The sequence below is a fragment of the Atractosteus spatula genome, chromosome 5, assembly GCF_055471065.1.
Source record: "Atractosteus spatula isolate fAtrSpa1 chromosome 5, fAtrSpa1.hap1, whole genome shotgun sequence".
In the NCBI taxonomy this organism is placed as follows: Eukaryota; Metazoa; Chordata; class Actinopteri; order Semionotiformes; family Lepisosteidae; genus Atractosteus; species Atractosteus spatula.
In genome coordinates, this window is record NC_142710.1 from 12,708,132 (window position 1) to 12,722,668 (window position 14,537).

Consider the following 14,537-nt stretch of genomic DNA (forward strand, 5'->3'; position numbering starts at 1 on the left):
ACTCCTGAAACTACTACAACACCTGCCCCTACTACAACAACTAACCCCACCACCACAACAACTCCTGAAACTACTACAACACCTGTCCCAACAACCACAACTAACCCCACCACCACAACAACTCCTGAAACTACTACACCCGCCCCAACTACCACCACTACTCCACCAAGCACAACAACAGCCCCAACAACTACAACAACTGCTCCTACTACCACAACAACTGCCCCCACAACAACAACTCCTGAAACTACTACAACACCTGCCCCAACTACCACCACTACTCCACCAAGCACAACAACAGCGCCAACAACTACAACAACTGCCCCTACTACCACAACAACTGCCCCCACCACCACAACAACTCCTGAAACTACTACAACACCTGCCCCAACTACCACCACTACTCCACCAAGCACAACAACAGCCCCAACAACTACAACACCTGCCCCTACTACCACAACTAACCCCACCACCACAACAACTCCTGAAACTACTACAACACCTGCCACTACTACCACAACAACTGCCCCCACCACTACAACAACTCCTGAAACTACTACAACACCTGCCCCAACTACCACCACTACTCCACCAAGCACAACAACAGCCCCAACAACTACAACACCTGCCCCTACTACCACAACTAACCCCACCACCACAACAACTCCTGAAACTACTACAACACCTGCCACTACTACCACAACAACTGCCCCCACCACCACAACAACTCCTGAAACTACTACAACACCTGCCCCTACTACAACAACAACTGCCCCCACCACCACAACAACTCCTGAAACTACTACAACACCTGCCCCAACAACCACCACTACTCCTCCAAGCACAACAACAGCCCCAACAACTACAACACCTGCCCCTACTACCACAACTGCCCCCACCACCACAACAACTTCTGAAACTACTACAACACCTGCCCCAACTACCACCACTACTCCACCAAGCACAACAGCAGCCCCAACAACTACAACACCTGCCCCTACTACCACAACTAACCCCACCACCACAACAACTCCTGAAACTACTACAACACCTGCCACTACTACCACAACAACTGCCCCCACCACTACAACAACTCCTGAAACTACTACAACACCTGCCCCAACTACCACCACTACTCCACCAAGCACAACAACAGCCCCAACAACTACAACACCTGCCCCTACTACCACAACTAACCCCACCACCACAACAACTCCTGAAACTACTACAACACCTGCCACTACTACCACAACAACTGCCCCCACCACCACAACAACTCCTGAAACTACTACAACACCTGCCCCTACTACAACAACAACTGCCCCTACCACCACAACAACTCCTGAAACTACTACAACACCTGCCCCAACAACCACCACTACTCCTCCAAGCACAACAACAGCCCCAACAACTACAACACCTGCCCCTACTACCACAACTGCCCCCACCACCACAACAACTTCTGAAACTACTACAACACCTGCCCCAACTACCACCACTACTCCACCAAGCACAACAACAGCCCCAACAACTACAACAACTGCCCCTACTACTACAACAACTGCCCCCACAACAACAACTCCTGAAACTACAACAACACTTGCCCCAACTACAACCACTACTACTCCAAGCACAACAACAGCCCCAACAACTACAACTCCTGCCCCTACTACCGCAACTAACCTCACCACCACAACAACTCCTGAAACTACTACAACACCTGCCCCTACTACCACAACAACTGCCCCCCCCACCACCACAACAACTCCTGAAACTACAACAACACCTGCCCCAACTACCACCACTACTCCACCAAGCACAACAACAGCCCCAACAACTACAACACCTGCCCCTACTACCACAACTAACCCCACCACCACAACAACTCCTGAAACTACTACAACACCTGCCACTACTACCACAACAACTGCCCCCACCACCACAACAACTCCTGAAACTACTACAACACCTGCCCAAACTACCACGACTACTCCACCAAGCACAACTACAGCCCCAACAACTACAACACCTGCCCCAACTACAACCACTACTCCTCCAAGCACAACAACAGCCCCAACAACTACAACTCCTGTTCCTACTACCACAACTAACCCCACCACCACAACAACTCCTGAAACTACAACAACACCTGCCCCAACTACCACCACTACTCCACCAAGCACAACAACAACCCCAACAACTACAACACCTGCCCCTACTACCACAACTAACCCCACCACCACAACAACTCCTGAAACTACTACAACACCTGCCACTACTACCACAACAACTGCCCCCACCACTACAACAACTCCTGAAACTACTACAACACCTGCCCCAACTACCACCACTACTCCTCCAAACACAACAACAGCCCCAACAACTACAACTCCTGCCCCTACTACCACAACTAACCCCACCACCACAACAACTCCTGAAACTACTACAACACCTGCCCCTACTACAACAACTAACCCCACCACCACAACAACTCCTGAAACTACTACAACACCTGCCCCTACTACCACAACAACTGCCCCCACCACCACAACAACTCCTGAAACTACTACAACACCTGCCCCAACTACCACCACTACTCCACCAAGCACAACAACAGCCCCAACAACTACAACTCCTGCCCCTACTACCACATCTAACCCCACCACCACAACAACTCCTGCCCCTACTACAACACCTGCCCCTACTACAACAACTAACCCCACCACCACAACAACTCCTGAAACTACTACAACACCTGCCCCTACTACCACAACAACTGCCCCCACCACCACAACAACTCCTGAAACTACAACAACACCTGCCCCAACTACCACCACTACTCCTCCAAGCACAACAACAGCCCCAACAACTACAACACCTACCCCTACTACCACAACTAACCCCACCACCACAACAACTCCTGAAACTACTACACCCGCCCCAACTACCACCACTACTCCACCAAGCACAACTACAGCCCCAACGACTACAACACCTGCCCCTACTACAACAACAACTGCCCCCACCACCACAACAACTCCTGAAACTACAACAACACCTGCCCCAACTACCACCACTACTCCTCCAAGCACAACAACAGCCCCAACAACTACAACACCTACCCCTACTACCACAACTAACCCCACCACCACAACAACTCTTGAAACTACTACAACACCTGCCACTACTACCACAACAACTGCCCCCACCACCACAACAACTCCTGAAACTACTACAACACCTGCTCCTACTACCACAACAACTGCCCCCACCACCACAACAACTCCTGAAACTACTACAACACCTGCCCCAACTACCACCACTACTCCTCCAAGCACAACAACAGCCCCAACAACTACAACACCTGCCCCTACTACCACAACTAACCCCACCACCACAACAACTCCTGAAACTACTACACCTACCCCAACTACCACCACTACTCCACCAAGCACAACTACAGCCCCAACGACTACAACACCTGCCCCTACTACCACAACAACTGCCCCCACCACAACAACTCCTGAAACTACTACAACACCTGCCCAAACTACCACGACTACTCCACCAAGCACAACTACAGCCCCAACAACTACAACACCTGCCCCTACTACCACCACTACTCCACCAAGCACAACTACAGCCCCAACAACTACAACACCTGCCCCTACTACCACAACTAACCCCACCACCACAACAACTCCTGAAACTACTACAACACCTGCCCCAACTACCACCACTACTCCTCCAAGCACAACAACAGCCCCAACAACTACAACACCTGCCCCTACGACCACAACTAACCCCACCACCACAACAACTCCTGAAACTACTACACCTGCCCCAACTACCACCACTACTCCACCAAGCACAACTACAGCCCCAACGACTACAACACCTGCCCCTACTACCACAACAACTGCCCCCACCACAACAACTCCTGAAACTACTACAACACCTGCCCAAACTACCACGACTACTCCACCAAGCACAACTACAGCCCCAACAACTACAACACCTGCCCCTACTACCACCACTACTCCACCAAGCACAACTACAGCCCCAACAACTACAACACCTGCCCCTACTACCACAACTAACCCCACCACCACAACAACTCCTGAAACTACTACAACACCTGCCACTACTACCACAACAACTGCCCCCACCACCACAACAACTCCTGAAACTACTACAACACCTGCCCCTACTACCACAACAACTGCCCCCACCACCACAACAACTCCTGAAACTACAACAACACCTGCCCCAACAACCACGACTACTCCACCAAGCACAACTACAGCCCCAACAACTACAACACCTGCCCCTAGTACCACCACTACTCCAGCAAGCACAACAGCCCCAACAACTACAACTCCTGCCCCTACTACCACAACTAACCCCACCACTACAACAACTCCTGAAACTACTACAACACCTGTCCCTACTACCACAACAACTGCCCCCACCACCACAACAACTCCTGAAACTACTACAACACCTGCCCCAACTACCACCACTACTCCACCAAGCACAACAACAGCCCCAACAACTACAACACCTGCCCCAACTACCACAACTGCCCCCACCACCACAACAACTCCTGAAACTACTACAACACCCGCCCCAACTACCACCACTACTCCTCCAAGCACAACAACAGCCCCAACAACTACAACACCTGCCCCTACTACCACAACTAACCCCACCACCACAACAACTCCTGAAACTACTACACCTACCCCAACTACCACCACTACTCCACCAAGCACAACTACAGCCCCAACGACTACAACACCAGCCCCTACTACCACAACAACTGCCCCCACCACAACAACTCCTGAAACTACTACAACACCTGCCCAAACTACCACGACTACTCCACCAAGCACAACTACAGCCCCAACAACTACAACACCTGCCCCTACTACCACCACTACTCCACCAAGCACAACTACAGCCCCAACAACTACAACACCTGCCCCTACTACCACAACTAACCCCACCACCACAACAACTCCTGAAACTACTACAACACCTGCCCCAACTACCACCACTACTCCTCCAAGCACAACAACAGCCCCAACAACTACAACACCTGCCCCTACGACCACAACTAACCCCACCACCACAACAACTCCTGAAACTACTACACCTGCCCCAACTACCACCACTACTCCACCAAGCACAACTACAGCCCCAACGACTACAACACCTGCCCCTACTACCACAACAACTGCCCCCACCACAACAACTCCTGAAACTACTACAACACCTGCCCAAACTACCACGACTACTCCACCAAGCACAACTACAGCCCCAACAACTACAACACCTGCCCCTACTACCACCACTACTCCACCAAGCACAACTACAGCCCCAACAACTACAACACCTGCCCCTACTACCACAACTAACCCCACCACCACAACAACTCCTGAAACTACTACAACACCTGCCACTACTACCACAACAACTGCCCCCACCACCACAACAACTCCTGAAACTACTACAACACCTGCCCCTACTTCCACAACAACTGCCCCCACCACCACAACAACTCCTGAAACTACAACAACACCTGCCCCAACAACCACGACTACTCCACCAAGCACAACTACAGCCCCAACAACTACAACACCTGCCCCTAGTACCACCACTACTCCAGCAAGCACAACAGCCCCAACAACTACAACTCCTGCCCCTACTACCACAACTAACCCCACCACTACAACAACTCCTGAAACTACTACAACACCTGTCCCTACTACCACAACAACTGCCCCCACCACCACAACAACTCCTGAAACTACTACAACACCTGCCCCAACTACCACCACTACTCCACCAAGCACAACAACAGCCCCAACAACTACAACACCTGCCCCAACTACCACAACTGCCCCCACCACCACAACAACTCCTGAAACTACTACAACACCCGCCCCAACTACCACCACTACTCCACCAAGCACAACAACAGCCCCAACAACTACAACACCTGCCCCTACTACCACAACTAACCCCACCACCACAACAACTCCTGAAACTACTACAACACCTGCCACTACTACCACAACAACTGCCCCCACCACTACAACAACTCCTGAAACTACTACAACACCTGCCCCAACTACCACCACTACTCCACCAAGCACAACAACAGCCCCAACAACTACAACACCTGCCCCTACTACCACAACTAACCCCACCACCACAACAACTCCTGAAACTACTACAACACCTGCCACTACTACCACAACAACTGCCCCCACCACCACAACAACTCCTGAAACTACTACAACACCTGCCCCAACAACCACCACTACTCCTCCAAGCACAACAACAGCCCCAACAACTACAACACCTGCCCCTACTACCACAACTGCCCCCACCACCACAACAACTTCTGAAACTACTACAACACCTGCCCCAACTACCACCACTACTCCACCAAGCACAACAACAGCCCCAACAACTACAACAACTGCCCCTACTACTACAACAACTGCCCCCACAACAACAACTCCTGAAACTACAACAACACTTGCCCCAACTACAACCACTACTACTCCAAGCACAACAACAGCCCCAACAACTACAACTCCTGCCCCTACTACCACAACTAACCCCACCACCACAACAACTCCTGAAACTACTACAACACCTGCCCCTACTACCACAACAACTGCCCCCCCCACCACCACAACAACTCCTGAAACTACAACAACACCTGCCCCAACTACCACCACTACTCCACCAAGCACAACAACAGCCCCAACAACTACAACACCTGCCCCTACTACCACAACTAACCCCACCACCACAACAACTCCTGAAACTACTACAACACCTGCCACTACTACCACAACAACTGCCCCCACCACTACAACAACAACTCCTGAAACTACAACAACACCTGCCCCAACTACCACCACTACTCCTCCAAGCACAACAACAGCCCCAACAACTACAACACCTGCCCCTACTACCACAACTAACCCCACCACCACAACAACTCCTGAAACTACTACAACACCTGTCCCTACTACCACAACAACTGCCCCCACCACCACAACAACTCCTGAAACTACTACAACACCTGCCCCAACTACCACCACTACTCCACCAAGCACAACAACAGCCCCAACAACTACAACAACTGCCCCTACTACCACAACAACTGCCCCCACAACAACAACTCCTGAAACTACAACAATGCCTGTCCCAACTACCACCACTACTCCACCAAGCACAACAACAGCCCCAACAACTACAACTCCTGCCCCTACTACCACAACTAACCCCACCACCACAACAACTCCTGAAACTACTACAACACCTGCCCCTACTACAACAACTAACCCCACCACCACAACAACTCCTGAAACTACTACAACACCTGTCCCAACAACCACAACTAACCCCACCACCACAACAACTCCTGAAACTACTACACCCGCCCCAACTACCACCACTACTCCACCAAGCACAACAACAGCCCCAACAACTACAACAACTGCTCCTACTACCACAACAACTGCCCCCACAACAACAACTCCTGAAACTACTACAACACCTGCCCCAACTACCACCACTACTCCACCAAGCACAACAACAGCGCCAACAACTACAACAACTGCCCCTACTACCACAACAACTGCCCCCACCACCACAACAACTCCTGAAACTACTACAACACCTGCCCCAACTACCACCACTACTCCACCAAGCACAACAACAGCCCCAACAACTACAACACCTGCCCCTACTACCACAACTAACCCCACCACCACAACAACTCCTGAAACTACTACAACACCTGCCACTACTACCACAACAACTGCCCCCACCACTACAACAACTCCTGAAACTACTACAACACCTGCCCCAACTACCACCACTACTCCACCAAGCACAACAACAGCCCCAACAACTACAACACCTGCCCCTACTACCACAACTAACCCCACCACCACAACAACTCCTGAAACTACTACAACACCTGCCACTACTACCACAACAACTGCCCCCACCACCACAACAACTCCTGAAACTACTACAACACCTGCCCCTACTACAACAACAACTGCCCCCACCACCACAACAACTCCTGAAACTACTACAACACCTGCCCCAACAACCACCACTACTCCTCCAAGCACAACAACAGCCCCAACAACTACAACACCTGCCCCTACTACCACAACTGCCCCCACCACCACAACAACTTCTGAAACTACTACAACACCTGCCCCAACTACCACCACTACTCCACCAAGCACAACAGCAGCCCCAACAACTACAACACCTGCCCCTACTACCACAACTAACCCCACCACCACAACAACTCCTGAAACTACTACAACACCTGCCACTACTACCACAACAACTGCCCCCACCACTACAACAACTCCTGAAACTACTACAACACCTGCCCCAACTACCACCACTACTCCACCAAGCACAACAACAGCCCCAACAACTACAACACCTGCCCCTACTACCACAACTAACCCCACCACCACAACAACTCCTGAAACTACTACAACACCTGCCACTACTACCACAACAACTGCCCCCACCACCACAACAACTCCTGAAACTACTACAACACCTGCCCCTACTACAACAACAACTGCCCCTACCACCACAACAACTCCTGAAACTACTACAACACCTGCCCCAACAACCACCACTACTCCTCCAAGCACAACAACAGCCCCAACAACTACAACACCTGCCCCTACTACCACAACTGCCCCCACCACCACAACAACTTCTGAAACTACTACAACACCTGCCCCAACTACCACCACTACTCCACCAAGCACAACAACAGCCCCAACAACTACAACAACTGCCCCTACTACTACAACAACTGCCCCCACAACAACAACTCCTGAAACTACAACAACACTTGCCCCAACTACAACCACTACTACTCCAAGCACAACAACAGCCCCAACAACTACAACTCCTGCCCCTACTACCGCAACTAACCTCACCACCACAACAACTCCTGAAACTACTACAACACCTGCCCCTACTACCACAACAACTGCCCCCCCCACCACCACAACAACTCCTGAAACTACAACAACACCTGCCCCAACTACCACCACTACTCCACCAAGCACAACAACAGCCCCAACAACTACAACACCTGCCCCTACTACCACAACTAACCCCACCACCACAACAACTCCTGAAACTACTACAACACCTGCCACTACTACCACAACAACTGCCCCCACCACCACAACAACTCCTGAAACTACTACAACACCTGCCCAAACTACCACGACTACTCCACCAAGCACAACTACAGCCCCAACAACTACAACACCTGCCCCAACTACAACCACTACTCCTCCAAGCACAACAACAGCCCCAACAACTACAACTCCTGTTCCTACTACCACAACTAACCCCACCACCACAACAACTCCTGAAACTACAACAACACCTGCCCCAACTACCACCACTACTCCACCAAGCACAACAACAACCCCAACAACTACAACACCTGCCCCTACTACCACAACTAACCCCACCACCACAACAACTCCTGAAACTACTACAACACCTGCCACTACTACCACAACAACTGCCCCCACCACCACAACAACTCCTGAAACTACTACAACACCTGCCCAAACTACCACGACTACTCCACCAAGCACAACTACAGCCCCAACAACTACAACACCTGCCCCAACTACAACCACTACTCCTCCAAGCACAACAACAGCCCCAACAACTACAACTCCTGTTCCTACTACCACAACTGCCCCCACCACTACAACAACAACTCCTGAAACTACAACAACACCTGCCCCAACTACCACCACTACTCCTCCAAGCACAACAACAGCCCCAACAACTACAACACCTGCCCCTACTACCACAACTAACCCCACCACCACAACAACTCCTGAAACTACTACAACACCTGTCCCTACTACCACAACAACTGCCCCCACCACCACAACAACTCCTGAAACTACTACAACACCTGCCCCAACTACCACCACTACTCCACCAAGCACAACAACAGCCCCAACAACTACAACACCTGCCCCTACTACCACAACTAACCCCACCACCACAACAACTCCTGAAACTACTACAACACCTGCCACTACTACCACAACAACTGCCCCCACCACTACAACAACTCCTGAAACTACTACAACACCTGCCCCAACTACCACCACTACTCCACCAAGCACAACAACAGCCCCAACAACTACAACACCTGCCCCTACTACCACAACTAACCCCACCACCACAACAACTCCTGAAACTACTACAACACCTGCCACTACTACCACAACAACTGCCCCCACCACCACAACAACTCCTGAAACTACTACAACACCTGCCCCTACTACAACAACAACTGCCCCCACCACCACAACAACTCCTGAAACTACTACAACACCTGCCCCAACAACCACCACTACTCCTCCAAGCACAACAACAGCCCCAACAACTACAACACCTGCCCCTACTACCACAACTGCCCCCACCACCACAACAACTTCTGAAACTACTACAACACCTGCCCCAACTACCACCACTACTCCACCAAGCACAACAACAGCCCCAACAACTACAACACCTGCCCCTACTACCACAACTAACCCCACCACCACAACAACTCCTGAAACTACTACAACACCTGCCACTACTACCACAACAACTGCCCCCACCACTACAACAACTCCTGAAACTACTACAACACCTGCCCCAACTACCACCACTACTCCACCAAGCACAACAACAGCCCCAACAACTACAACACCTGCCCCTACTACCACAACTAACCCCACCACCACAACAACTCCTGAAACTACTACAACACCTGCCACTACTACCACAACAACTGCCCCCACCACCACAACAACTCCTGAAACTACTACAACACCTGCCCCTACTACAACAACAACTGCCCCCACCACCACAACAACTCCTGAAACTACTACAACACCTGCCCCAACAACCACCACTACTCCTCCAAGCACAACAACAGCCCCAACAACTACAACACCTGCCCCTACTACCACAACTGCCCCCACCACCACAACAACTTCTGAAACTACTACAACACCTGCCCCAACTACCACCACTACTCCACCAAGCACAACAACAGCCCCAACAACTACAACAACTGCCCCTACTACTACAACAACTGCCCCCACAACAACAACTCCTGAAACTACAACAACACTTGCCCCAACTACAACCACTACTACTCCAAGCACAACAACAGCCCCAACAACTACAACTCCTGCCCCTACTACCACAACTAACCCCACCACCACAACAACTCCTGAAACTACTACAACACCTGCCCCTACTACCACAACAACTGCCCCCCCCACCACCACAACAACTCCTGAAACTACAACAACACCTGCCCCAACTACCACCACTACTCCACCAAGCACAACAACAGCCCCAACAACTACAACACCTGCCCCTACTACCACAACTAACCCCACCACCACAACAACTCCTGAAACTACTACAACACCTGCCACTACTACCACAACAACTGCCCCCACCACTACAACAACAACTCCTGAAACTACAACAACACCTGCCCCAACTACCACCACTACTCCTCCAAGCACAACAACAGCCCCAACAACTACAACACCTGCCCCTACTACCACAACTAACCCCACCACCACAACAACTCCTGAAACTACTACAACACCTGTCCCTACTACCACAACAACTGCCCCCACCACCACAACAACTCCTGAAACTACTACAACACCTGCCCCAACTACCACCACTACTCCACCAAGCACAACAACAGCCCCAACAACTACAACAACTGCCCCTACTACCACAACAACTGCCCCCACAACAACAACTCCTGAAACTACAACAATGCCTGTCCCAACTACCACCACTACTCCACCAAGCACAACAACAGCCCCAACAACTACAACTCCTGCCCCTACTACCACAACTAACCCCACCACCACAACAACTCCTGAAACTACTACAACACCTGCCCCTACTACAACAACTAACCCCACTACCACAACAACTCCTGAAACTACTACAACACCTGTCCCAACAACCACAACTAACCCCACCACCACAACAACTCCTGAAACTACTACACCCGCCCCAACTACCACCACTACTCCACCAAGCACAACAACAGCCCCAACAACTACAACAACTGCTCCTACTACCACAACAACTGCCCCCACAACAACAACTCCTGAAACTACTACAACACCTGCCCCAACTACCACCACTACTCCACCAAGCACAACAACAGCGCCAACAACTACAACAACTGCCCCTACTACCACAACAACTGCCCCCACCACCACAACAACTCCTGAAACTACTACAACACCTGCCCCAACTACCACCACTACTCCACCAAGCACAACAACAGCCCCAACAACTACAACACCTGCCCCTACTACCACAACTAACCCCACCACCACAACAACTCCTGAAACTACTACAACACCTGCCACTACTACCACAACAACTGCCCCCACCACTACAACAACTCCTGAAACTACTACAACACCTGCCCCAACTACCACCACTACTCCACCAAGCACAACAACAGCCCCAACAACTACAACACCTGCCCCTACTACCACAACTAACCCCACCACCACAACAACTCCTGAAACTACTACAACACCTGCCACTACTACCACAACAACTGCCCCCACCACCACAACAACTCCTGAAACTACTACAACACCTGCCCCTACTACAACAACAACTGCCCCCACCACCACAACAACTCCTGAAACTACTACAACACCTGCCCCAACAACCACCACTACTCCTCCAAGCACAACAACAGCCCCAACAACTACAACACCTGCCCCTACTACCACAACTGCCCCCACCACCACAACAACTTCTGAAACTACTACAACACCTGCCCCAACTACCACCACTACTCCACCAAGCACAACAACAGCCCCAACAACTACAACACCTGCCCCTACTACCACAACTAACCCCACCACCACAACAACTCCTGAAACTACTACATCACCTGCCACTACTACCACAACAACTGCCCCCACCACTACAACAACAACTCCTGAAACTACAACAACACCTGCCCCAACTACCACCACTACTCCTCCAAGCACAACAACAGCCCCAACAACTACAACACCTGCCCCTACTACCACAACTAACCCCACCACCACAACAACTCCTGAAACTACTACAACACCTGTCCCTACTACCACAACAACTGCCCCCACCACCACAACAACTCCTGAAACTACTACAACACCTGCCCCAACTACCACAACTAACCCCACCACCACAACAACTCCTGAAACTACTACAACACCTGCCACTACTACCACAACAACTGCCCCCACCACTACAACAACTCCTGAAACTACTACAACACCTGCCCCAACTACCACCACTACTCCTCCAAGCACAACAACAGCCCCAACAACTACAACACGTGCCCCTACTACGACAACAACTGCCCCCACCACCACATCAACTCCTGAAACTACTACAACGCCTGTCCCAACTACCACCACTACTCCACCAAGCACAACAACAGCCCCAACAACTACAACTCCTGCCCCTACTACCACAACTAACCCCACCACCACAACAACTCCTGAAACTACTACAACACCTGCCCCTACTACAACAACTAACCCCACCACCACAACAACTCCTGAAACTACTACAACACCTGCCCCAACAACCACAACTAACCCCACCACCACAACAACTCCTGAAACTACTACACCCGCCCCAACTACCACCACTACTCCACCAAGCACAACAACAGCCCCAACGACTACAACACCTGCCCCTACTACCACAACAACTGCCCCCACCACAACAACTGCTGAAACTACTACACCTGCCCCAACTACCATGACTACTCCACCAAGCACAACTACAGCCCCAACAACTACAACACCTGCCCCTACTACCACCACTACTCCACCAAGCACAACAGCCCCAACAACTACAACTCCTGCCCCTACTACCACAACTAACCCCACCACCACAACAACTCCTGAAACTACTACAACACCTGTCCCTACTACCACAACAACTGCCCCCACCACCACAACAACTCCTGAAACTACTACAACACCTGCCCCAACAACCACCACTACTCCTCCAAGCACAACAACAGCCCCAACAACTACAACACCTGCCCCTACTACCACAACTGCCCCCACCACCACAACAACTTCTGAAACTACTACAACACCTGCCCCAACTACCACCACTACTCCACCAAGCACAACAACAGCCCCAACAACTACAACACCTGCCCCTACTACCACAACTAACCCCACCACCACAACAACTCCTGAAACTACTACAACACCTGTCCCTACTACCACAACAACTGCCCCCACCACCACAACAACTCCTGAAACTACTACAACACCTGCCCCAACTACCACAACTAACCCCACCACCACAACAACTCCTGAAACTACTACAACACCTGCCACTACTACCACAACAAC

The 14,537-nt window shown here is 51.3% G+C and overlaps 1 protein-coding gene across 1 annotated transcript in view; it reads left to right on the top strand.

Moving 5' to 3' along the window:
• Positions 1–1,026: 1,026 nt before the first annotated feature.
• The window catches only part of LOC148834153 (uncharacterized), a gene marked incomplete at its 5' end in the record, with an annotated part of 32,750 nt that continues 19,239 nt past the window's right edge, over positions 1,027–14,537 (top strand). The window contains one exon of the mRNA XM_088915747.1: positions 1,027–1,929. Coding sequence (XP_088771873.1) covers positions 1,027–1,929 — 903 coding nt within the window. The remainder of the gene's footprint in view (positions 1,930–14,537) is intronic.